Source organism: Elaeis guineensis, chromosome 5, assembly GCF_000442705.2.
Source record: "Elaeis guineensis isolate ETL-2024a chromosome 5, EG11, whole genome shotgun sequence".
Lineage (NCBI taxonomy): Eukaryota > Viridiplantae > Streptophyta > Magnoliopsida > Arecales > Arecaceae > Elaeis > Elaeis guineensis.
Window position 1 is genome coordinate 24,232,216 of NC_025997.2, and position 27,470 is coordinate 24,259,685.

At 38.5% G+C, this 27,470-nt stretch overlaps 1 protein-coding gene and 1 non-coding gene across 2 annotated transcripts in view; both read left to right on the top strand.

The window, feature by feature from the left end:
• Positions 1–820: 820 nt before the first annotated feature.
• LOC140858215 (small nucleolar RNA R71) lies at positions 821–926 on the top strand. Its single transcript, XR_012141784.1, has one exon. It is a non-coding gene; the product is annotated as a small nucleolar RNA R71 (small nucleolar RNA).
• An 8,350-nt stretch (positions 927–9,276) lies between these two features.
• The window catches only part of LOC105045177 (uncharacterized), a 29,690-nt gene continuing 11,496 nt past the window's right edge, over positions 9,277–27,470 (top strand). Inside the window, 16 exon segments of the mRNA XM_073257376.1 lie at positions 9,277–9,456; positions 9,541–9,577; positions 10,145–10,355; positions 10,443–10,506; positions 10,509–10,603; positions 10,988–11,107; positions 12,445–12,766; positions 14,803–15,008; positions 15,569–15,990; positions 16,116–16,252; positions 19,927–20,199; positions 20,439–20,686; positions 20,806–21,001; positions 25,385–25,421; positions 25,527–25,737; positions 26,298–26,462. Of these exon segments, the coding sequence (XP_073113477.1) occupies positions 9,420–9,456; positions 9,541–9,577; positions 10,145–10,355; positions 10,443–10,506; positions 10,509–10,603; positions 10,988–11,107; positions 12,445–12,766; positions 14,803–15,008; positions 15,569–15,990; positions 16,116–16,252; positions 19,927–20,199; positions 20,439–20,686; positions 20,806–21,001; positions 25,385–25,421; positions 25,527–25,737; positions 26,298–26,462 (2,781 nt within the window). The 5' untranslated portion in view covers positions 9,277–9,419.

The following is a 27,470-nucleotide window of genomic DNA, read 5'->3' on the forward strand; positions in this document are numbered from 1 at the left end:
TCAATCACAAATTGCCCTCTTGGGTTGCTCTCGGGTTGGCTAGGTAATTTTTCTCCTTTCCTTCTACTGAATGCAGTCGCTAGTTGACCTATTTGGGTCTCTAGCTTAGCAATGGATTGTGTGTGGGAGTTAAGGGTCTGAGTGTTGACTTCTAATCATTCTAGTACTTTCAGAATTTTTTCTTCAAAAGCTGAACTGTGACCAGTAGTAGACGGTTGAGGAGCATTTTGAAATTGATGGTATGGTCCATGCCTATATGTTGGGTCCTGATATTGAGGTCGAGGTGTGGCAGGACCAACCACTGGTTGTGGTCTCCAGGAGAAATTTGGATGGTTTCTCCAGTCGGGGTTATAAGTGTTCGAATATGGATCGTTTCCTGATCTGCGAGCTTGTTGGACTTGAGCTTGCTGAATCTGCTCATGCACAAACTCAAGAAATTGAGGTGCGGCTGGGCATTCACTAACAAAATGGTTCGGACTTGCACACAATGCACAAACTTCTTGGATTGAGTTAGGTGGAATCGGGGATTGTCCAGTATTTAGAAGACGATCTAATTTTTGGGATAGTTCATCTACCTTATGATGGATATCTATGGCATTTCCTACTTCATATATTCCACCTCTCTTTGGGTTTAACATAGGTTTATCTCTAATAGAGGCAGACATATGATGTAATAAATTTTTACTTAAAATTTTAAATAGTTGCCATGCCTCATCCTCACTTTTCAGTATAAATATCCCACCGCATGATGCATCGACCATTTATCGATGTCTTTCAGATAGCCCATCATAAAAATATTGGATTAACTGCCACTTGGGTACAGCATGGTGGAGATATTTTCTAATAAGATCCTTTAATCTCTCCCATGTTTCATGAAACATTTCTCCATCTAATTGGAAAAAACTAGTTATGGCTTTCCTTATTTGATTAGTTTTTCCTATGGGAAAATATTTCTTGAGAAATTCTCCTTGCAGCTGGTCCTAGGTTGATATAGTCATGGAATCCAAAGTATGTAGCCAGTATTTGGCTTTGTCCTTAAGTGAGAAAGGAAATAATTTTAACCTAAGAGCATCATCGGAGAAGTTGTGAATTTTGACAGTTGAGCATATCTCAAGAAATTCTTCAAGATATTTATAAGGGTCCTCATTACTAAGTCCATAAAATGAAGGTAACATTTGGATTGTACTGGACTTAATTTCATATTGAGTGGCCTCCACAGGGGGCACTTGAATACAAGGAGAGTAGGTATATGTGGAAGGAGTAAAGTACTCCTTCAATTGCCTAGGTGGATCATTCTCCTGATTTCGGTCCATATTTTTATGTCTGTTAGCTCTAAAGGTTCTTTCTATTTCTGGATCAAAAGGTTAAATTTCTGGTCGTAACGATCTACGGCCAAGCATATAGTAAACACAGAAAATTTTAGTTTTTATAATAAAGTGAGAAAAAAATAAAGAAAATCTAAAGAGAAGAACCTAAGAATCTTAAATCTATGAAAAGGAAGAAATTAGTTAATGTTTAGATGTTAATTGCAATCAACTTAAACAAGCATGGACTCTCTATCCTAATGTTAACTTAGATCTAGACAGCTCCTAACTTCCAAGACCGCCTTTGAGTACTCCAAGCTTAAGACTGACTAATTGACTCGGCTAGGTAAGCGTAAGAAGTGGAAGGTTCCCTGCTCGTTGCTTTTCTTAGGCACCAACTGAGTTGGCCAGGTTAGTCAACGAAACCAATTGAAAATCACTTTCTTTAACCACTTGCCTTAGACACCGAGCAATTAACCAATCCGCACTCGGTTCAACTCTAGAGCTTTCTTATCCTATTGAGCTCGAAATCCTTAGGGGTCAACGTCTAATTAATTTTAGATTAAGGTCTAGGTTATGCAAATGCAAGGGAGTGATTTGTGGGCCAAGGAAGGGTGATCAAATCCCCACCTTATCTGATTAATGGGTTATTGCCCTTAAGATTAATTATGGAGATGAGATGCAAAGAAATAAGGTGTCCAATCAAGTTAGAAATTTTTATATTTGAGGTTACGCTATTTTAATTAAGTGTTATGAAATGTCAGTGGCTTTTTTTTTTAATTTAATTCAACCATGCCAAGGTCCCGGCAATGGCACCAAAATTTGATGCATAGTTGTTGATAGTACCAAAAATAACTCTACTCACTACGTAGGTAGGATGAGTTGAGATCGTATCCTCAGGGACCTTGGGCTAAGTTGAGATTATAAAATAAAAGAAAGAAGTGTTGTTTTTTATTTAGAAAATAAGTTATCTTCAAATTGATATAATTAGAAAATAAAGAGCTCGGGAGTTTTAAATTAATTTTGCACTAGCAGAGTTGCATCTCTTTTTTAATTAAATAGATGTGATTAATCTTAAAAAAAATACCTATCTTTTCTTGGCACACCCCGTACCCGTGGATCACGGCGTGTCTCCAAAAATTACTAGGTAAACAACTCTTCTTTCCTCGGCACACCCCGTATCCGTAGATCACGGCGCGTCTCCGAAAAGTAAAAGTTGTTCCTAATATTAATCTAACAGGAAAGTATAAATAAAAGCATATGAAAGAGAGCAAATAAAGAACTCATGATGATTTAAATAAAAAGTATAATCTTTATTGCATATAAAGAAATACAATAAAATTTAGAACAATAAATCATCTCTGTGTCGTTACAAAATTTTTTCTCTACTCTCGAGACTGCTAGCCTAGCTGCTCATGAAGTAGTCCCTTTCTATTCCTCTATGCAAGGCTCTAGAAGAATTTATGGGCTCTCTCTCTAATGGAAGTACAAAAGTCTTTTTATAGGCGTTAGGAGGGAAGAGTTTTACATGATTTTTTGATGTGGGACTAAAGAATCCGCTTGAAGTATTTCCAAAAATTAAAATTTTTTTCTTTAATTTCCAGATCCCTCGCCACTGTGTCCGCCATGCCAAATTCCCCACGAACCCGCCGTCCCGTGCGCCCGCTGCCGCGCCCGCTGTCGCTCGCACGCCCACGCGCTCACGCGCTTACCCACGCGCCCAGGAAGCTTTTGTTTCTTCACAATGACGTCTATATCCTTTTAGATTCCTTGCATAGTATCTTCATTTTCTATAATATCGTATGCATCCTTCTTTTATTTTAATTTTATTTTAAGTTTAATTTTCTTCAAACTTGAGTCTTTTTGATCTATGAATCTGACTCTTTGTATCAGCGATCATCTTTCCTGTAAAACATAAAAAAAAGTATCAAATTTTTAATAAATAAATTAAATATAATTTTTTGCTTTAAATGACTTAAATTAAGTGTTTATCAAACATTGATAGCTTTTGTATTTAATTGAGCCATCCTCTTATCATACTCATCCCTATCCATTTTCAGCTTGGGAAGAGTAATACCATTAGCTACAAGTGTGGGTATGTGAGATCATCTAGTTATGATTTTTCACAAATCATAGTCTAGAGCTTGTATAAAAATTTTTATTTTAATTTTTTAAAAAGAATAATTTATACCATCAAAGAGTGGCGGCTTAGAAATGGATTGTCCTTCGGTGAATAAACAAACACTTGAGATTGCAATGATCTTTGACTCTTGATCGCTAGATCAACAATTAATAACAAAGTACCTGCTCTAATACTACTTGTTGTCCAAAGATAGCAACCCAAGAAGGAGGAATGAATTGGGTTGAATAAAAATTTTAACCAAATTTAAAATCTAAACAAAGATGTGCTTCAATTTCAACTAATCTAAGTGATTGTGAGATGATTAATATATACAACAACTCAAGCAAAATGAACAATAGAACTATATAATAAATAATTCTAATGAAAAGTAAAAGTTGAAAGTATGTGAAGCAAGAAGAAGAGCAATTCACAAACACACAAGATTTATAGTGATTCGAAGCAATCCGCTCCTACATCCACTCTTCAAGTTTTTCTTAAGATTTTCAATATAATTCACCCTTGATTACAGTATGTTTGTTTTTCTGGGCTCACAAATAAATCTAATTAATTTTAATCCAGATCAACCAATTAAAACCTTTACACTGTTAGTTTTTTGGACTCACGAACAATCCAATTGATTTTTTGAGCTCACTAACCAAACCTTATACTTATCAAATTTCGGACATGGACAGACCTAACTCCAAATTTTTTTTCTAAAAAAATTTGTAAAGAAAATAAAATATAAGAAATAAAAATTTTAGTATAAAAAAAATAAAAAATAGAACTCTTTTGATGCCTGGAGAAGTTGTTGATATATTGCTCAAATGAAGGTTCAACTTTTCTTCTAGATGCCTGAGAGGATGGAAAAGATGTTGAAGAAGATCACACTTTGAAAGCTCTTAAAGCAATGCACTACTTTCTCTCTTCTTTTTTTTTTTCAAAGATATTCAATATTCCTCACAAATTTGATTATTTTCTCTTTTCAATCTACTTAATCTCACTTCTCAAATATTGCTCTAGCTTTTTATATCTTTGGAAGTAGCTTGAGAGTGTATTTTGACCATTGGAGAGCTTGGAATAGCCTTTAGACATAAAAATTAGCCGTTGGAAAAGTGTAGAAAATCGATCGTTATTGCTGTCCTTGTGCAGTCGAGTTGGCTTGAGTTGCAGTCGAACTGGCTAGAGCAGAAATTGAGCTGGCTCAAGTAGGCATCCTAAAAATATAGTTTTCTATCTTTTTGAGAGAGCCAACTCGGATCCATTTCGAGCTGGCTCGGCTGCATACCAAGCCAATGTTTTAGTCTCGTTTTGTGCCAAAGTTGGCTCGATGTCTTTCGAAGTCAGCTTCAAACTTCCAACTTCATTTTCTTCATTGTTTGACTTTTCAAATTTGAATATTTTTGGCCCTAATACTTTCAAGTAATATTTTCATCCTTCAATGTCATTTTTTTCATAAAGAGCCATCTTTGTTTCATTTTCTCCAAACTTCACTAAGTCTAAACTTAAAAACCTTTCTTTGAAAATTTTGACTTAGCGATTTTGTGAAGATCTTTTTCAATAATTTTTTTTTTTAATATCTGAAAAGACCTGCAACTATTCTTGAAACACATGATTAAATACATAATATACTCAAAATTTGGCGATCATCAAAATCAATCATAGGGTCAACAAAATCGCTGCCACTTGGACTCCTATGACTATGCTGAAGGTGTTCTAGAATCTTCTCCCCACTAGGCAATAAATGGCCAGCCACCCTTGCTCCATTTCTCCACTCATTAAGATCTATAATCTCAATAAACTCCAAAATGTGCAAGCCGTTATTCCCTAGCAACTTGAGCGTGCCTCCACAACCCTCAGAGGGAAAAAATGGAGCATATCCCCTCAAACAATAGTTACCTACCTTTGTCTATAAAATCCAAATTTTCAAAGATCCTTTAGGTACATAAAAACTTACTTCGCATGCCTTTTTCTAGAGATTGATTGCACACAAACTGGATCCATCTCTTCAACTAAGCTCAGAGCAGCTTTGACTCCGTCGGAACATGCTATGCTCCACATGGTATCTACTGAATCTCTATACTTTATCTCTCCATCCCAACTCTATCCCACCTTATACTCAACTCTACATCACTGCTAAATTTCTTAGGAGAGCTCATATCTCTTCTGTTTACTTTCGTGAAAGACTGACTTAGATATCGAAGGATCCCATCGAGAAATCCCCTAGTACAAGATTTTTTTCTATGTTTAGTAGTTTTGCATGACCCAACTCATGAGATTGATCGGGGATCAGGTGCCAGCATGCCTCCCCCAGGTCTTGTCCAATCATCTGGTGACCACTGTGTTCTCTCTTTCTGACTCCAACTCAGCGGCCTAAGCCAGATCAGCTCTCCGGTGGCAATAATATATATTTTAGATTTCTTTTGATTATTAATACTGAATTTGATGATAGATGCAAAGTTTTGTTTTATATCATTTTGCGTATTATAATTGTATTTATCCTTAGTTAGAGAGAACAAAAACAAAAATGGTAGATTTATCTTAGGTGTTTCTTTCTCACCTATCCCTAAGTGGTTGAGAAATTATATCTTGACTATGTGATAGTGCACCTTGCCAATTATAGATGTTTGTTCTTGTAGGCCAATCACCAAAGTGAGTGCTTGATCAAGGAAACCTTTGGGAATGAACGTCTATAATTGTATTTATCCTTAGTCAGAGAGAACAGAAAAAAAGAGATGGATTTATCTTAGGTGTTTGTTTCTCACCCATCCCTAAGTGGTCAAGAAATTATATCTTGACTATGTGATGGTGCACCTTGCCAATCACAGATGTTTATTCTTGTAGGCCAAACACCAAGGTGAGTGCTTGATCAAGGAAACTTATGGGAATAAGCGTCTATAATTGTATTTATCCTCAATTAGAGAGAACAAAAAAAAAAGAAGAGTAGATTTATCTTGGGTGTTTATTTCTCACCCATCCCTAAATGGTCGAGAAATTATATCTTGACTATGTGATGGTGTACCTTGCCAATTACAGATGTTTGTTCTTGTAGGCCAATCATCAAGGTAAGTGCTTCATTAAGGAAACCTATGGGAATGAGTGTCTATAATTGTATTTATCCTTAGAGAGAGAAAAAAGAGTAGATTTATCTTAGGTGCTTCTTTCTCATCCATCCCTAAGTGGTAGAGAAATTATATCTTGACTATGTGATGGTGGACCTTTCCAATTATAGATGTTTGTTCTTATAGGCCAATCATCAAGGTAAGTGCTTGATCAAGAAAACTTGTGGGAATGAGCATCTGTAATTGGCATGGTGCATGCAGTGTATGATGTAATTTCCCTGAGTTGGCCTCTTCAAGAAGTTTTGCATCTCTTTAATTTTTATCAGTAGGCAATTATCAACTCTTGACCCACGCCATCCTCTCACCAAGGAATCTCCTAGTATGAAGATTTTTTTTCTATTTTTAGTAGTTTTGCATGACCCAACTCATGAGATTGATCGGGGATCAGGTGCCAGCATGCCTCCTCTAAGTCTCGTCCGATCATTTGGTGACCACTACATTCTCTCTTCTCGACTCCAGTTCAGCGGCCTAACCCAGATCAGCTCTCCAGTGGCAATAATATATATTTTAGATTTTTTTTATTATTAATACTAAATTTGATGATAGATACAAAGTTTTATTTTATATTATTTTGCTTATTATAATTGTATTTATCCTTAGTTAGAGAGAACAAAAACAAAAATGGTAGATTTATCTTAGGTGTTTCTTTCTCACCTATCCCTAAGTGGTTGAGAAATTATATCTTGACAATGTGATGGTGCACCTTGCCAATTATAGATGTTTGTTCTTGTAGGCCAATCATCAAAGTGAGTGCTTGATCAAGGAAATCTATAGGAATGAGTGTCTATAATTGTATTTATCCTTAGTTAGAGAGAATAAAAAAAAAGATAGATTTATCTTAGGTATTTGTTTCTCACCCATCCCTAAGTGGTCGAGAAATTATATCTTGACTATGTGATGGTGCACCTTGCTAATTACAGATATTTGTTCTTGTAGGCCAAACACTAAGGTGAGTGCTGGATCAAGGAAACCTATGGGAAAAGTGTCTATAATTGTATTTATCCTCAGTTAGAGAGAACAAAAAAAAAAAAGAAGAGTAGATTTATCTTGGGTGTTTATTTCTCACCCCTCCCTAAGTGGTCGAGAAATTATATCTTGACTATGTGATGGTGTACCTTGCTAATTATAGATGTTTGTTCTTGTAGGCCAATCGCCAAGGTAAGTGCTTCATCAAGGAAACCTGTGGGAATGAGCATCTATAATTGTATTTATCCTTAGAGAGAGAAAAAAAAAGGTAGATTTATTTTAGATGCTTCTTTCTCATGCATTCTTAAGTGATTGAGAAGTTATATCTTGACTATGTGATGGTGGACCTTGCCAATTACAGATGTTTGTTCTTATAGGCCAAACACCAAGGTGAGTGCTTGATCAAGAAAATCTATGAGAATGAGCATCTATAATTGTATTTATCCTCCGTTAGAGAGAATCAAAAAAAAGAAAGAGTAGATTTATCTCGGGTGTTTATTTCTCACCCATCCCTGAGTGGTCGAGAAATTATATCTTGACTATGTGATGGTGTACCTTGCTAATTACAGATGTTTATTCTTGTAGGCCAATCGCCAAGGTAAGTGCTTCATCAAGAAAATCTGTGGGAATGAGCGTCTATAATTGTATTTATTCTTAGAGAGAGAAAAAAAAAGATAGATTTATCTTAGGTGCTTTTTTCTCATCCGTCCCTATGTGGTCGAGAAATTATATCTTGACTATGTAATGGTGGACCTTGCCAATTACAGATGTTTGCTCTTGTAGGCCAAACACCAAGGTGAGTACTTGATCAAGAAAACCTATGGGAATGAGCATCTATAATTGTATTTATCCTCAGTTAGAGAGAAAAAAAAAAAAAGAAGAGTAGATTTATCTTGGGTGTTTATTTCTTACCCATCCTTAAGTGGTCGAGAAATTATATCTTGACTATGTGATGGTGTATCTTGCTAATTACAGATGTTTGTTCTTGTAGGCCAATCCCAAGGTAAGTGCTTCATCAAAGAAACCTATGAGAATGAGCATCTACAATTGTATTTATCCTTAGAGAGAGAAAAAAAAAGATAGATTTATCTTAGGTGCTTCTTTTTATCCATCCCTAAGTGGTCAGAAATTATATCTTGACTATGTGATGGTGAACCTTGCAATTACATATATTTGTTCTTGTAGGCCAATCACCAAGGTAAGTGCTTGATCAAAAAACTATGGGAATGAGCATCTGTAATGGAATGGCGCACACGGTGTATGATGTAATTTCCCTGAGTTGGCCTCTTCAAGAAGTTTTGCATCTCTCTAATTTTTATCGCAGGGAATTATCAACTCCTGGCCCTCACCATCCTCTCACCTCGGCATCAAGTCAGCATCCAAGGATCACCGGTCCTTCCCTTGTTGCCATCCATGTGTTTCCTTTCTTTAAAATTGGATCCCATCAAAGCAGGTGAGATAGCACTGGCCTTCTTGTTCCTTAGCCACCTAACGTTTGTTGCCTTCCTTCTGTCCACACCGACAAGTGGTCGGCAGTGGCAATGCTCCCATCACTTAGATCAGCAAAAATTGAACCAAGGATTTGGTGCCACTGTTGAGTATACTACGTGTACGAACTATGGAACATGGATTTTGCTAAGGGCAGTGCATGCCTTGGCCTTCAGTTGATCCTTGAGGACAAGGCATAGTAGGCGTGGGGGAGAAAAAAACGATAAGGACAAAGATACAGGGGCACCAAAACAGGAAGGCAAAGGACCCCATTCATAAAGATAGGTACACGGCTATAGATCAATGAGTCGGAGATGAATTGCTTTTCTATTGCTCACCACATCTTCTATCCTCTCCCCATCGACTTATACTTCCCTGAACTTCCATTCCCTGTGTTGTTTCCTCTCCGAGGTCCGTGCCATGGCGGTAGACCCAAGCTTCGTTGTTGGAATTGTGGGTAAGTCCCCCTCCCCAAGGCCTATCAAAGTACCCCTTCTTGTCGTATACATGTGACATATGATAAGCTGCTTGTTTTTGGCAGGGAATGTGATTTCCATATTAGTCTTTGCTTCTCCCATGTGAGTTCGTGACGCTTCCTTCAAACACTATAACAGTTTTACTAATGAATCACATAATTGTTGTTAAAGACGTGGAACATCCCGGACCTCCTAGTTCGGAGCTGCCGAGCAGTGCTAGTGGCAGATTGGGATGGTTCCAACAATCGAAACAAGAAATCGATAGAGGGAGAGAGAGAGAAGGAAAGAGAAAAGAGAGAGATAGGGGGCAGGAAGAAGAGAGAAGAGAGAGGAAAGAGGGCTTTAGAGGGCCGCCGAGGCTGTTGAGGCCTGCCACACCTGATAGAGGGTCAAAGGAGGGGCTCCACCTACCTTTCGATTAAAATAGGGTTTTGGCAGTTTCCAATAGCTATTTGAGGCCTTCTCTTCCTCTCCTTCTCCTTTCCTTCCTCTCTTCTCTTTCAACTCTCTCTGTGTGTCGGTTCAGGTCCGGTATCAAATGATTTGGGAATATGCCAACCCATGCTATTGGCTGATCGGTCCGGACCTTAGCACCGGCACAACGATCTTTGATTGTCATATTATCACTTTTAATTTGGAGGTGGTGTTTTGTTGGATGTGATGATTTAGAGGCACTTTCCGGCGGGTGGTGAAGAAGAAATCCACTGAGAGTTTCAAATGGCAGCCTTACGTCACCACTTTACTCAGTACTTCACTATGGACTTTCTATGGTCTCCTCAAGCCTGGAGGTCTCCTCGTGGTCACGGTTAATGGCATGGGAAGCGTGTTGCAAGCCATATATGTTACTCTTTATCTCATCTACGCTCCAAGGGACACGAGGGTGATGGCTTTGGTTCCTTCTCTTTGTCCACGGAAGTAAGCGTGCACTTGGAGTGGCTTATATTGACCGTTTGATATTTGATTTCAGGTGAAGATGGCAAAGTTTGTGGCAATTTTGAATGTGGGATTTTTGGGCTTGGTGATATTGGTTACACTTTGGCAATCCATGGGAGTCACCGGCTCACTGTGATAGGGTCCATGTGTGCAGCTTTGACCGTGGGCATGTATGCTTCGCCCTTGGCAGCCATGGTATGCAAAGCAAAATTTTGTTCCTCTCCTTGATGCTGACCCAAGTGGATAACACAATAAAAATGTGGGAGTAAGCTATGTTTGATGCTTAAGTTGTATTATGTGATAAATACTTCTAAAATGCATAATGTTTTTACATGAACAATTCATATGTATTTTGAGCATTGACCAATTCATGTAATTTAGTTTCTTTTAATATAACAAATATTTGGCCCTATATTTCTCTTATCAATCATAATGGCCACTAATGATTGTTGCATAACACATTGATGAACCAATCAAAATATAGTATCTAAACTTATGTTGCGCTTAATAATGGTGTATGGTGCTATAGAAATACACAATACCTGTTGAGACCCAATACATGCTCCCTTTGTCATGCAGAGGATGGTGGTGAAAACAAGGAGTGTTGAGTACATGCCTTTCTTCCTCTCCTTCTTCCTCTTCCTCAATGGTGGGGTATGGAGTAGCTACTCTCTGCTTGTACAAGATTACTTCATTGGTGTAAGTTCTTCTAGCTGATTTTACTATGCAAGAAAGTTTCTTTTAAGCTTGTAGATACAAACCTTTTGTATGATCTCCCTAACCACTAAGCATATCTAAAAGGTACTCCAAGGAAAATGTATGAAAAATGATTGAAGAAACACAAGGAAACATTATAGAAGATACAACCAATGTAAGGAAAAGACTACGTACTTTGAAACATTAGCCCTTTTAGTATTTCCCAATTATTAGCCCCTTGTGCGCATGAAAATTTTGTTATTTTGCCAATTCCAACAGAGGGTTCAGATTAATCCCAGCCTTCCCCTTAGGTGCATAGGAGCTACCTCCTCTGCTAGCAAGTCTCTTGGCGATTATTATATCGAATCGTAATTGTGTAGGAGAGATCGACAACTGAATCCTACAACTGTCATCATTGGGGTTTAGTGAGTACTAGTGCAGGTACTCCTGTTCTTATCCTATATTTTCTCTAGTACAAAATGCATGAAACTTGTCTTGGGCTATCCTTTGGTTTGCACAAGAGAAATTTGGGAGATTGAAATCTGCTTATCATATAATACTGAGAGCCCGTTTGGTTGGAATACGTCAGGTTACGGGATAATCTGATAATTTTTAAAAATTATTTATCGAAAAAAATAATTATAAAAAAAATAATTTTTATTATATTTGATTGATGAAAAAATTAATCCGAAAAATGACACTAGAAACAGATTATTATGTTTAGTTGGAGATAAATTTATATAGCAATATGATCAAATTTATAAATATATCTTTGAATATAAAATAATTTTTTAATACTAAGTTAGCATTGTCATGTCTATTTAGTTTTTATATAATAACTATAATTATAAAGTCCTTTACATAATGTTATTTTCATCTTAATTTTTTTGCAAAAATTTTTTATTGAATATATTTAAAAAAATATTAAAATATATTTAATGATTATATATACAATTTTATTAGAAATATTTTTGTCAAATATAAATTACCACCACTCAGAAATTTACCAAATATCAATCCTGCCATGGTATTTATTTTACTTTCTCTCTTCGAAAAATAAACATAGGATCCATCAATTTTTTTATCATCTTTTTTTTTCACTTTTCATATCAAATATGATAATCTAATATGGGATTCATTTTCTCATACTAGATTATCTCCAATCAAACGGACCCTAAGAGTAAAAAAAAAAAAAGGTCATCTCTGAGGCTCCTGCTATTAAATAAGTTCATCAACGAAGATTAAATATATGGTCTACCAAGCAAATGACTCAAATTAAAGCCGAACCAGAATTTAGGTCTCAGGCCACTAATTCGATATTCTAACCGATGTTTTTGCAGGTTCCAAATGGAATTGGTTTTGCATTAGGCTTGGTCCAACTGGTCCTCTATGCTATATATAGAAGGAAGACGCCGTTGGTAAAGGCAGCAGCGGCGTATGAAGAGGAGGGCTCAACACACCTTGTGGGTGAAGTGGAGATGCAAGGATGTGAAGGCAAGGATAGCTTCCATGCAGCACAACAGAGGCACTTGAACAAAGGTAGCAGTCTACCAAAACCATCAGTATCTCGCCAAACCAGCTTAAATAAAGCTGTGAGATCCTTATCCATGACTGCTTGCGAGCTGCACTCATATTGGCACCAAAATGAACGTTTGGGGAGTTAAGAACGCAGCATCGCTCAAAATGATCTTACTCTTATGAGCTAGAGGTATGTCTAATTGTACAACTTATTTTAAGAAGTCCAAGATCTTAATGTAAATTTTTCTTGTTAATTTAAAATAATATCACAATCTCAACCAACAAGCTATTGAGTTTGTTTGTATCACATGATCCTAACGAGGGTGAGCATGAGCCATTTGCCGTAGGAGCGCATTTGATTTGCAATCAGAATCGGAATTGAAAGTGGATTACATTAGAATGGAAATTGAAGCAGCCATATTCTTCAATGCATTTGGTCCACGATTAAAATCAAAATTGAAATTGGAATGAGATTGAATATTAGGATGGAGTCGGGATCGGATTTGGAGGGATTGGATCATTCTTATTCTCTTTTGAAATTAGAATGGAAATGAAATTCTCTCCAATCAAATGGTTGGAATGAAAATTATTCATTTCTATTCCGATTCTAGAGCCCATCCCTTTCTAACTAAATATGCTCTAAATTTCTTGATAAATTAAACTATTTGGAAGAGAATCCATGAAAGCTTTAATTTGAGACATCCAAGTTGAAAATGAAATGGGCCAAGGGGCCAGCATGTTTACAAGCCCTTCTGATATTCTCGCGCAATCTGTGGCAACAAACAATGCAATGTGCACATTGGGACTAATCTAAGGTTCATTACCATGCATTTTATGTTCATCCTTGTACATAAAATCATCACGAACAAACCAAGTCAACAAATAAAATATAAATAAAATAAGAAGAGCGAGACATCCATTCTAAACACTATTAACACCAATGTTATGTGCAACAACAACCACAAGCACGTGAAGATAAATCCAATTCAGATCAACATTTTAGCCCATCTAATAAGTTGGGTTTTGGTCACAGTGTGGGAGTGGGTGGAACTTTCAGCTAACAATTTGAGCCATGACTATATTTGGGTAGTGAGGGAGTTCAAGATGAAAGGGTAGCCGCAACATGGGTCGGAACCATTCGCTTTAGCCAAGGACCATTATCTCATCCGGTTCTGGTCGGAGGAGGACTATAGGAAGGTTCTTGATGGGGGGCCATGGTTCGTTGTCGGCCAACTTTCGGCGATGGAGCCGTGGATCCTTGACTTCACCAGGGGTTAACACGGTTCGATGGACTATAATTTGGATTCGGCTGCCAGGTTTGCCGATGGAATACTAGGACAAGAAAATACTTTTGGGGATTGTCACGGAGGCCGAAAACCCTATTGGCCTCAATGACTTCATCGATCGGCACTAAAAGATCAAATTAACTAGGATCCGTGTGGAGGTTGATGTGATGGAGCCCTCGAAACTGGGGGTGTTCATAAGGGAGAATGCTGGGCTCTTCTAGCAATCATTTATCTATGAAAACGTGCCGATAGTGTGCTACCAATGTGGTCAGATGGGTCACAGTGATGGTGAATATAGGTTTGCACTAGAAGAGAAGGTAGATCGGGGCCATGGTCTTTAACTGGGGAATTTCTTCGTGAGCCCCATATTGGTGGAGGAAGCAACGGTGGAGGGTGAGCAACTAACGAAAATTGTCCGACTGTGGATGGGGTCGTGGGTGGCTACCTCAAGGATTCACCAGCCAAAATCCTCTAGGTTGTGGCGAAGTAGGGAAACATGACTGATTCCAACCCAAAATCCTCGGTTCCGAGTTGATCCCCATCCCATTCGATCTCACTGAGACAACCGGCCAGCTCCTTCGGGTCGCTGCTAGACCTGACGATTGGCAGAAGCAAACCAAGTTTGCCCACTGGCATTCACTAGAGAAGTCTTGGGACTGCCCTGACTGGGTCTAAGTTGGAAGCACCGAGGTAGGATTGGGCTACGATGTGTTGTTTGAACTAGACTGAGGCTCAGAGGATATGGTGGTGGGCCTTGAGGAAAGCCCAAGCCCACATGACTAATATATGATGGAGGTGAGTGGGCCTTCTCTAAAATAGGCCAGAAGCCCGGCCCGATAGCCAGCTTAAGCCGTGGCCCAGCTTGCTGTCCTTTTTTGATCGGACCTTCTACAGTGGGTTCTATAATGGGATCGGATAGTGCGTCTGTGCTGGAGCTAGAGGATGTGAAGCTTTCATCAGAAGAAGGTGATGCTGACCTCTCTAGAGCTTTTTCAAGGTTGGTTGGCGATGAAGACATCGGGAGTGGGAGAAAATTGTCTGGCAGTGTGGATGGTGGCCATCCTAGGTCAAGCTTGGGAGGAAGTGACTCTAGCAATCGGGTGAAGGAGGACTGAGGGCTACGATCGGGGGTGGAGACCAGAAAGCTCACCTCATCAAGCACCAGTAGGGGGATGAGCCTGGAGGCCAGTCGGGTGCCCTTATTAAGCACTGTGGAGAAGGAGGGAGGCATGGATGGGTAGAGTGGGGATCGAGCATAGGGTTGGTGTGGGTTGGGCCATGAGGAGGTAGTGCACTGGGTCAAGCGAGCTTTGCAAGGAGCTAGAAGACAAGCGAAAGCTGAGGAGGGTTATCTGTCCCATGGTGAGGGAGGTGTCTCTATACGGGGCTCCTTTATTCTCAAAATTGGTTCCCCATGAAGGTGTTACTATGGAATATATGGAGGATGGAGAAATCGGCCTTCCACTCTACTTTTAAGAGATTGATGCAGTAGCATGAACCTGATTTGTGCATCTTGATGGAGATGAGGTTGTTTGGGCTGAACCTGGGGTGCATCCAATGGCGATTTTCTATCGTGGAGTCCTAGAGTCTCTCTGGGGGGATGATTATTGTTTAGAAAGCTGGTGTAGCTTTTGTGGATGTGCTACACCAATGCACTCAGCAAATTATAATCATTATCACTGAAGTTAATGGAGTTACTTGGCTCTTGTTTGGTATATATGCGAGTACCGACTATTTGGAGCAACGTGTCTTGTGGCATGAAATATCAACACTGATTGATCAGGGGATCCCATCTATGATGGGTGGTGATTTAACTGTAGCATTGGGCCTCATGAGAAAAGGTGTTAGATCTTATGCTGATGATGTGGAGTCCAGGGAGTTCAGAAAATTCATCCAGGCCAATGGCCTCATGGATCTTGGGTTTATTGGTTTGAGATTCACTTGGTGCAACAACCGCCAGGGAGGGATCAAGGTTTGGAAGAGAATTGATAGGCTCTTTATGACAGCTTGTTGGATCCAAAGCCACCTTTCTCATGTGGTTTGTCATTTGCTGAGGATTGCTTCCGACCATTGCCTGATTCTGTTCGTAACTAACACCCTCCTCTTCCACTGAAGTCTCTTCCGATTTGAGAAGATATGGCTCTTCTACCCCGATCTTGGGATATCATGAGGGAGGTCTGACATATGCTGGTCCATGGAGATGCCAGGTACAAAGTTTCTTGGAGGCTAGAGCTCACAAAGAGGCTTCTGAGATGGAATAAGGAGAAGGTTGGAGACATCTTCTGGAGACTTGAGACTATTGAGGCGTTTATAGCTAAGATCCAGGAGCGTGAGGATCGGGAAGGTGGGCTTGCAGATAGAGAGTTGGCTGATCTTTGAGGATTGTTGTCCCAATACCACTAACTTTTGATGTAGTAGGAGGTCTTTTGGAGGCAGAAATCTAGGATGCATTGGATCAGAGAAGGAGACTAGACCATGAGATTCTTCCACCGAGCTACCACTATTCGAACACACACAAACTGGATTCGAGTGATCAGGGATGCTGGGGAGCAATGATTGCTGGATGAGGATTCGCTCAGACGTTAGGAGATTGTGAGCTTTTTTAGATCTCAATGGACTACTTCACTTGGGGGGAGTCGGACCTTCCGAACCCCTCCTCCGAAGAGTGGGGTCATGGAGCAGAAGAATAGGAATCTCATTGGAGTGGTGATGGAGGAGGTTCGAGTGATGCTTTGATCGATGATGGAAGATAAAGCTTCAGGATTTGATGGCTTCTCTCCCCTCTTCATTAGGTAGTATTGGCGGATTATCCACTTTAAGGTCGTAATGGCGATGTAGGAGTTCTTCACCACTAGACAGATACTAATACCATGGCAATAGACCTTTATAGTCCTCATTCCAAAGCGATAGGATACTTCAGAGCCGGGACACTTGAAACCAATCAGCCTATGCATGACTATGGATAAGTTATGCACCAAGCTGATGGTCCATAGGATGAAGCCTATTCTCCCTCATTTGATTTGTTCAGAGCCAGGGGCATTCATCGAAGACCACAATATCTCTGATAATATCCTCATTACTCAGGAATTCATGCATGATCTCGCTTATGCTCCTCCCTGTCGGGTACTCATAATGATCAAGCTTGATATGGAGAGAGCCTATGATCGGATGAGCTGATATTTACTTAAGGATGCCCTACAATGCTTTGGATTTTACCATTGTTGGATCGGCTGAATCATGGCGTGTGTCTGTAGCCCTGTATTTGCTATTCTAGTCAATGGGATGTTCTCAGAGTTCTTCTGTTTCACCATGGGGTTGAGGAAAGGTTGTCCTCTATTTTTCTATCTTTTTATTATTATTTATGTTAACACTCTTTTGAGAGCTCTTTGTGATAGCCCCCTACATGCCAACACCAGAAGCCCAGTTGATCTCACATCTCCTTTTTGTAGATGACTGTTTGCTGGTGGGCTAGCCATAGTCTGGATTGCCATCAGATTCAAGACGATCTTGGAGGACTACTACGGTGCCTCAGGGCAGAAGGTGGACCTTCTCAAGTCAGCAGTGCAATTCAATCTGATCATGGAGAGATTGGGGGTTGCTGAGCACGGTGGGACTTTGTAGAACTTGGAGGTGCTCATCTCTGAAAGTAAACTGAGGAGGACCGAGGCCGAGGGTGCAGAGCACCCTATTCGGGAACGATTGGAGGGGTGGCAAGCTGGACCCTATCGATGATGGATAGGGTTATCCTGATCAGGCTTGTGTTTAGTTCCACGCTTATTTATCTTCTCTCAAATGCTATCCTATCTAAGACGATAGTTCTAAGGATTGAGCAGCTGCTTCAGATTTTTTTATGGGTATCGCGGCCTGGTGGAGGTGAGGGTGTGCATCTTGTGGCCTCGGATATGGTGCATCAGTCACAGTAAGAGGGTGGCCTGGGGATCCAGTCCTTGGCCACAAGATGGGAGGCTTTGATTGCTCGGCATACAGTTAGATTTCTTCTATATCTAGAGTTCACATGGAGCACAATGATGAGGGCTAGATATGATGCTTGGCCCATGGCAAGTGAGATCTAGATCAGTCGAAGGGCCTCTGCTATGCGGAGGAAGATTTGTGCACGGGCTCCGAATGTCATTCCTTAGATGAGATGGATGATTGGAGATGGCCAATCCGTCAGTATTCTTCATGATTCTTGGATTATGGATATGCCCCTGACTCGGTGGCCAACTTTTGTTAGCTTCGAGATGACCGATCTGGTGAGGATATGTGACCTCTTACACACCAATGGTCTTGGATGGAACCTAGTTGCAGTGACTCACTTCTTTGGAGAGTAGCTGGGTGGGCATGTGATGTCCCTGGCTATTCCCCTCCATCATTGTCCAGACACTAGGATGTGGGGATCATCCCTTATGGTGAGACCCATCACAGCTAATCCTTATTGCTTGTATCAACTGGAGGCCACTAGGCATTTGGATGGTGGATAGATTTGGATGCTAAGGGTGCACCTAAGAGTGAGTCTCTTCTTCTAGAAGGTCGTCTAAGGAAGGCTTTCGATCAGAACTATTATGAGGGATAGAGATATGGATATTCATATTATCTACCCCTGCTGTGGGGTAGAAGAGGAGATCGATATTTAAGTTTGGTTCCCAGCAGGCCTGCTTCACTGGCTTGTTCAAGCAGAGGATCCGATTGGGGCATTCATTGATCTTCTGAGGTAGAGGACTAGAGATGATGCAGCCAGGGAGGTTGCTACTCGGGCCGCCTATATCACCCAGCATATCTGGTTGGCTAGGAACAGTGTTGTCTTCGAGTCCAGGAGATGTCCGACGAGGATCATCTTTGAAAAAGCCCTCATCCTGATCTGAGAGTTTATTGATGTGACCTCCAAACCCTCGAAAATCTGTAACTCCCATCCTACTCATGTAGCGACTCAACGAATGTTCATAGTTTGGGAGCCCCTACCTCCAAGATACTTGAAGGTTAATTTTGATGGAAAGGTCAAGGATAAAGAGGACGGTGCCGGTTTTGTCATTTGAGGACCTAATTCCAGTCTAGTGGTACTAGGGGGCCAGTGCTTGACAGAGCCAACGATTCCTGGAGCGGAGCTTCGTGCTATATGGGCTGGAGTTGTCTATGCACAAATGGTATTGGGTGTGGACCACATCGTTATTAAGGGCGATTCAACTGTTGTACCTTGATTCAAGGGTGTGTAAGGAGCGGCTAACCATCTTCTTCCGTGGGGTATTTCCATCTTTTTTTTCGATTGCATTGGACTTACGGTCCGACATGTCTCTAGGGAGGCAAACTCTATAGTAGATTGGATGGTTGTCTATATTGCAAAGCATATTAAAAACTTTTTGTGGACTTCCTGAGGGACAGTCCCAAGGTAATTTAGAAATATTTTATTTTTTGATATTTTTGATGTATTCACTCAAGACTTGTTTGAATGATCTGTTCTAACAAAAAAAAAGAAAAAATTTTTATTGTCTTTACCAAAAAATAATTATCATACTCTATGACCTCTATAATTAAAATATCCAATTTTCTTAGATGCTTTTTATCTATTCACGTAGAAATGAGTGCCACACTATTATAAAGTGGCAGAAGATTATTTTTTTTTTCTTTTTAATAACTCCATCAAAACATAAATGTTATTTTAAAAAAAAATTATTACTTTATTTGCAATTAAATTTTTTGGGCAGATATCTGGGTGTCGAGAAATGATTTAACTTTTCAATTATGGCTATTGAAAGGAAAAAGAATGCTGCAATTATTAATGATCATGTGTGAGCTTAGTCATGAAATCTAAGCTAATATATATATATATATATATATATATAATAAATAAATTATCAATTTAGGCTATCCACATCAGCATAAAATTATTAGCTATTCGTGCCATCTGGATGGACATAAACCTCCAATGTGCCACGTAACAGTAAACCTCTTTGTTTTCTTCCGATAGATCCTGATGCTCTTCGTCTTCTCTAAACCGTGACTCTGTGTCCCATTCTTTCGAAGCGTCTCCAATGGCGGTCGACCTTCCTTCCGATAGCGATAGTGCCTCCATGGTTTGCACGGCGACACCGCTGGTGTCAGAGGTGGTGGAGTGCGGCTTCTCCGTTTACCATCGATGGGTTGCCATCAAGGGCCAGAGCCGCCACTGCCTCACCCTCGGCACCCGTGCCGTCCTCCTGGAAGCCACCACGGCCCTCTCACACTCTCCTGTGGCTCTTGCATCTTTGGCACCAAATGTACCGAGGCCGTCCTCGCTGACGTCGTGGGGCCCTCGCAGTTAGCGCCTGTCGAACAAGAACAGCGTGCTCCCAAGCCGAGCGACTATGAATTGTTCGATGGGGGTTCTCATCAATGTCCCTGCGGAAGAAGGTGGATTTAAGCTCAGAGAAAAGATCTCAGACTTTAATCCCACTGATTTCATTCGAGGAGGGGATCTGTTAGAGTGAGAGGGGAGCTGCGGTTGTGAGGTCTAACGAGGATTGGAGTGGGTTCAAGGATGCCGAACCACTTCAAAGCGAGTCATCGTGGAAAGAAGGATTGGAATGATAGGGTCGGAGATGGCTCAGGGATGTTTTGTGGGTGGATTGCCCGTTTGTGCGAGATGATGACTATAACTCCAAGGATATTGTCGGGCATCATCTTCAGAAGCAAGCATGGGGAACTGAGGATAATTTCAGATGTTGCTAAGGCGGAGTCCAAGGAGACTGGCAAGATCGTGGCGATTCTTGCCAATCAAATTGAGGTCAAGAACAAATACTCGCAAGTTTTGGATTTAGATACAATGTGATTGCTCTGCCACTAAATCGAATAATGGAGCAGAGAGATAAGCTTCACCGGCCTACAATGAAGGTATATCTACCAAGCTTTATTATCTATTCTTAATTTAATAACAAGGATAATAGGTGTAATTTATCCCGCCGACATCGCCGCCGCCGTTTCCCTTGTTTTGTTGCCTCAAGGAGCTCTACAACGGCCAGTGTTTCACCCCCCTTATCGCTGCTTACTACCTCTCCGGCGGCCGCGGTGGCTGCGATCAGGTCCTTCATTTGCTGCTCGCCGTCTATCACCCCAGGAACCGGTACTTGCTCCATTTTCGTTTAATTTTTTCTTTGTTTTTCCTTCCTGTTTGTCATTTTTTGATCCCTTTAGTGAGATTTGGCTGTAAAAGTCAAAATGCATGTAGTTTATTTGATCTAATTTATTTTTTAACTTTTCATAATTTTGTTTACTTTTAATGTTATTTTTTGTCATTAGTTTCTGTTTTTGGAGGGTTTTGAGATGATTGTTATATTACAAGTCTTGCGTCATGGACTGCAACGAAGTTTCCCATTAGATCAATGATTTTCTCAAAATGTTATTTTGAATGACTGACTTTCACTTTTCAACATGCAAATTTTTTAGATTAAAATGAAAGAAATGAGAAGTGCATCAGATTTTATATACAAATAAAAAAAATTATTTGATAAAAAAATAGAGTTTTTTTTATTATTATTTTTTATTATCATTAGTATTGAGATTACACTTGAAAGTAAAACCTATAACAATGTTGATCATGAACTATGACAATTTATATTCATATTGTTATTGCTATATATTCAATCTTTCATTAAAAATATTATATAATATTTATCAAGATCAATTTTTTAATTATTTTATATTTATTTATTATTTGTTTATATCAAAAAAAATTATATGATCTAGGACGCTGCGAAATGCGGGGGCACAAAACTAGTAATTAGTAGAAGATAGAAGAACTTATACTGATGATTGGGTCCAAAATTTAGCTTCTTGAATTTTTAGACTAAATTAGATTTCGATATGGATATCAAGACCTTCATCTGGTTGGCCCATCCTCTTCCTTACAGTACCATGTGGCGTTGTTTGAATGAAGCATAGTAGTTGAGATATGTCGAGAAGATGAAATATATCAACTCCTAATATCGACTCACCAACTTCCAACAATAATTGAAGCTTGGTTTTGGATAAGTAGGTGGCTAAAGGTGGTCAGGTTTTGACTTTACCTCGAGTTCTAGTGGCATTATTAAATTTATTTTTTATTTATTATCAATCTTTTTTTCTCTTTGTTGGTCTTTCTATCTTGTCTCTTTGCACCAGCTAGCTTATATGTTATGTCATTGGATTAAATCTCACTTCTGATTTTTTCAAAAAAAATTGAGAACCTTACCATAGAGTAAATATCATATCTCTTTTAGATATGTCTTTTATGATGATATCATGGCTAGATATGTCAAGTAATCATTTCTACAGATGTCCACTGAAATGAAATTGGTCAAACTATAAAATCGATTCAAATCGATGATTTGGATTCAATTCAGGTCTTTTTTTTTTTTTTCAGATTCGATTCGACTTCGATTTAGATATTATAGAAATTGAAAAAATCAGTTTGATTTCGGTTTAAATTTTGAAAATTTTGATTTAAAATAATTGATATATATATATATATATATATATATATATATATTATATAAAAATCATAAGCTGCTCTATTTTTTCAAAGGAGGTTATACTTTTATCTCATTTAGCCAATTTAGCTCATCTATAAACTACTCATTTAAGGTGGTTAGAATTTATAATAAATAGCAATCTATTTCTATTTCATAAATTATCTATTTGACAGAAGTCTAATAGTTTACAATCCGATAAATCAAATCGAACTGAATTGATATTTTTATATCAGTTTGAATCGATTTTTCCAAATGATTGATTTAGTTTCGCTTTTAAAATATTGATTCAACTCAATTTGATTTGAAAATCCATCTGAAATTAATATGAATCAAACAGTGCATACCCTAATCATTTCTGCAAAAGAGATGCTCCACGATCTATGGATCCCAACATGTGCTCCCAAACTTTGGCATGGGTTTAGATACATTTCAATTGCATTGTTTAGATACATAATTTTGGCATGGGTTGCTTTGAAGATTGGATGCCCATTAGAACGTGCCCTTAATTTAATAAGTTGTAGTAACTTGCATGTGCCCTTTAGAATGGGTATTTAATACATTCGAGTTAATATCGCGACAAGAAAGCGAGGAATAATGATTTAAAAAAGTTGTGCATTGGTCACCAGAGCGGTCTACATAACGTCACGTTCTACAAGAAGCTATCCAAGTTGAAATAAGCTTTATTTTTCTTCTTGAAATAGATTCGACTCCACAAGGACTCCAGCAACCGATCCCCAACCCCACCTACCTTTCCTGCTGTTAAGCTTATAGCAAATTCCTTGCGGACATTAATCATGTTTATATGTTCAGAAGGGCCATCAAACTCGATTAGTGAAGAACCTCCCCATATGGAGTTGTTTGTCAATTTTCTTTGGAGGGCATCAGATGTGAGGGGAAAGGATGGTCATATGGAGGCATTCAGGCAGCAAATGCAGCATTTAAGTATCTGGCACTTTGGAAGATGGTATTATATTTAAGGGAATTTTGGTATAGGATGATCCATCCAAGATCAAAAATGATTTGGAGGAAAGTCATGAAATTATTATATTTGGTTATATCCTCACGATCCTACGTAATAGTGATCGTAAATTATTCCTATTTCACGAATCATCGTCCAATCCAATTGTAATAATCTAGGACCTCATTTAAAAAGACTAGTTAGAAGTTATTATTTGAGTTTCTTAGTTTTATATAAATACTCAAGATCTTTTTAGTAAATAATAAAATTAAAATATATATTTATATGAATCTTTACATATTTATCTATTTAAGCTTGGTATCCTCATTAGACTAAAGATCCAAATCCATATGAATTCATTCATAAACACCACAATCGATTCATGGTCAACCCCATTGAATCTGTCTATAGTATCCCTTAATCCATATCGGTTATATATGGACTAGGTTGATGGTGATATTATTTGTAACAACTCAGAATCACACTCAAAAAAATTTGGAAAGTAATATTTGAATTCCTTAGCCTTGTATAAGTATTTTAAGATTTTATCAACGAATAACTTACACATCCATACAGATGTTCACATCAATTATAAAAAATCCTATCTTAAGGACAGGTATCCAAAATCAACCCAATGCAGTAATCTTGGGATAAAATTCTGAGGCAATCTTGCCTATGATCCAGTAGTTGAGTATCGGCCAAATTCTTACACGTTGGATGTAATAAATTTCAGGAAAGTATCATCCAAAAAACTGCATCTGCTAAGAAGCATGTCTGTGAGGAATTTGAATTCCTATCATGTTTCCTTCCTTTTTCCTTCTTTTAATCATAGTGATTTATTGAATTCGTGAGATATTGATTTTTTTTATTTCTTGATTTTTTAATATCTTAATCTTTTGATATTTTATGTTTAATCGAGTCCATCTTGCTGATTGGGTCTAATTAAGCCTGTCTTGTATATTGTATCTTATGGTTTACATCTTATAATTTAGTTCTGTTCGTCAATCATTGTAACGTGGGATGGGAGACACATGCTTGGGCATCTTAAAATCACTATGCTTTCCACTCATCAGACCACCAAAAGTCCATAGGTTGCATTTTTTATTTTCTTATAAACAAGATGATTAAAGAAAAAGATCTCCAGGGAACAAAATCTGCAAGAAAACGAATTCCCCACAAATGTGGGTTATTTTTTACGACGTACTTCACACCTACAATAAATGTGCCGTTTAGGACCGCCAAGGGTTACCTATAGAGAATTATCTGTCATTCACTATCTACGTTCACATTATTTATGGACCATTCTTATATGAGCAGCAACGTCATTATCATCTGCAACAACAATAATAATAACAACAATAATAATAATAATAATAATAATAATATAATAATAATAATAATAATAAATATAATAACAATAATACTAAGAATAACAACAAGAATAAGCGAAAACAACAACAACAACTTCCGAGGCACAGCCTCATGAAAAGAAACTTACAAGTTGACAAAGAATATAGCGAACTAGAAAACTAATCCACTTGTTGGAGTCGTCCCTGGCGGGTCCGCGTCCAAAATAAACGGACAGGGTCTCACGGTGGGAACGCATCACCGTCTCGCGCAGCCTCACGAAAAGAAACATATAAGTAAACAAAGAACCTAGCAAACCAAAAAACCAATCCACTTGTTGGTCCGCATCCAAAATAAACGGAGAGAGTTTTGCGGTGGGAACCCATCACCGTCTCATGACCACCTCAGTGTTGTCCCACACGCACAGGATATTTGATTATGAATGGCAGATTAGAGCACCTTCTTGCTCTCCCTCCCTCTTATTAACTAAACCCAAGTCCAGATTTCTCTCCTAACACACTCTCTTTTCATCATGGAAGCCCTTCTCCTCTTCATTGGAGTTGTTGGTGAGCCTTAGCTATCTCCGCCCCTCACTATGGTTATCTGTCTCCCATGCATGTATTCAATGGCCATCTCATAATTAACTTCTTCTTCTTTTTTTTTTTCTTTTTCCTAATTTCTATTCTTGCAGGTAATGTTATCTCTGTCTTGGTCTTTGCCTCTCCCATGTAAGTTTTCATATTTTAGATTTCTCTCTCAAAAGTTCATTGGCTATCTATCTATGTATCTTCTGCACCTCCTATTGGGATATTGATGATGACCGTTATATATAGCAAAACATTTTGGAAAATAGTTAGAAACGGATCGACCGAGGACTTCGAGTCGGCTCCCTACGTCGTCACCCTCCTCAGCTCCTCCTTGTGGGTGTACTACGGGATCACAAAGCCCGACGGCTTCCTCGTTGCTACGGTTAATGGGGTGGGCATTATTTTGGAGGCTATCTATGTCACCTTGTTCCTCATATATGCGACTCCATCACTAAGGGTAAGATCTTGTAATAACGATCATCAAACAATATTCTCTTTTTTTTTCTTCTTCTTTTGTGGAAATACTAGCAAGAGGACTTTTTATTTGTTTATTTATTTATTTAGTTTGAGAACAAAGAACTATATATCAAATATCATGCGCAGGTATTGTAGTATTTCGGAAACAACACTTTTTTCTTTCTTTTTTGCCTTTTTTCCTTTTTTTTAATTTGAGAAAGAAAGAAGTAGTAGTACTCTACCAATCTTCATCAAGCAAATTAATGAGGTCACATAGAGACCTTCCTAGAGAAGAGGTGGGTGAAGCAGTTTAGCACACATGACAAAGTTTTGGTGAAATCAGATAGCATTTTATCAGAGGCAACGACTTTAATTCCAAGAGGAATTAAAACAGTACTTATTAAAACCTTACTAGATTCAAACCTTGAACCTTCTTTATATAAATGGTTCAAACACTAGGCCATAGCCTAATTTGTCTTTCTCTTCTTCTCTTAATTCTTTAAGAATATATGTTTGATTATTCTTTCTTCCTTTCTTTTAATTTTTGGTTATGTTTATTAGGCTAAGACGGCTATTTTGGTGGCGCTTTTGGATGTGGGAATTTTTGGGGTGGTGGTTTTAGTCACAAGATTGGTGGCGATCGATGAGACCACGAGGGTGATGGTGATTGGAGCCATATGTGCATGTCTCAATGTATTCATGTATGGATCGCCGCTCGTCGCTATGGTAACATTCTATTCCTTTGCTAAAATAGTAGTTTGCCAGAAGTTTTGGTGTAGCACCAGCATCTTCTTGTTCAAGTGGAAGTAATTTAATTTGTTGTTGGTTTTACCAATAAAGGTAGCATCCCACAAGACGCATCGACCGGTCAATTGTATGCTTATTTATACAGTAGAAGGGTCGATACATGTATGAAAGCTGCTCTTCACCAACTAGCCATATATGATCCGGACTTGACAAATCTCTTGCTACTTAATTTGTCGTTCCTTTCAAATGCTATACTGCCTTAATCACAGCCATTCACTAAGATGTTGGGAGGGAGGTTAAATGGCTGGACTCGGAGTTAATCTTGGCACTCGTTATGCCTCTACTCAGAAAACATATAGCACAATTCTTCTCCCAAGTTTCAAGGAAAGAATTTTTATCTGGTGTGAAAAGTTAGGTGAAAGGGATGGTCCAAGATCCTCTGCGGTACATAATTAGCACATCGAATGCATGATGATTATCAATAGTAATATATCATAAATAATTTATTTTATTGAATAATTATTCATTTTTTGATGGTAGCCATCAATTATTGTATAGAAATTTGTGGTGCAAATCATGCGCCATAAAGTGTCTTGGTGGAGGATTTGCCTCACCATGTTTCGACATAGAGTTGCGCGAGCATCCCGATCACATATATTATGATCGGCCCCACAATAATACAGTTATGGGCCATCTTGTTGCACCAGATCTTTTACTATCATCTATTAGAGAAATAATAATTTAGCTATAATAATTTCGTATAAATGTAAGTACTGGTACATGCCATATTTCTTTTGACTTGGTCCGGAGGAGCATAATTATTGCTAGTCGGCAATAAGCCATGAAATATTTGTTTAAATATTTTTCTACGTATTAAATATATATTAAGTATTAGTATGTTAGAAGTAAATGATATATATGTATATATATATATATAGAGTCAGAATAGAATCAAATCGATTGAATGTGAACTCAGATTCAATCAGA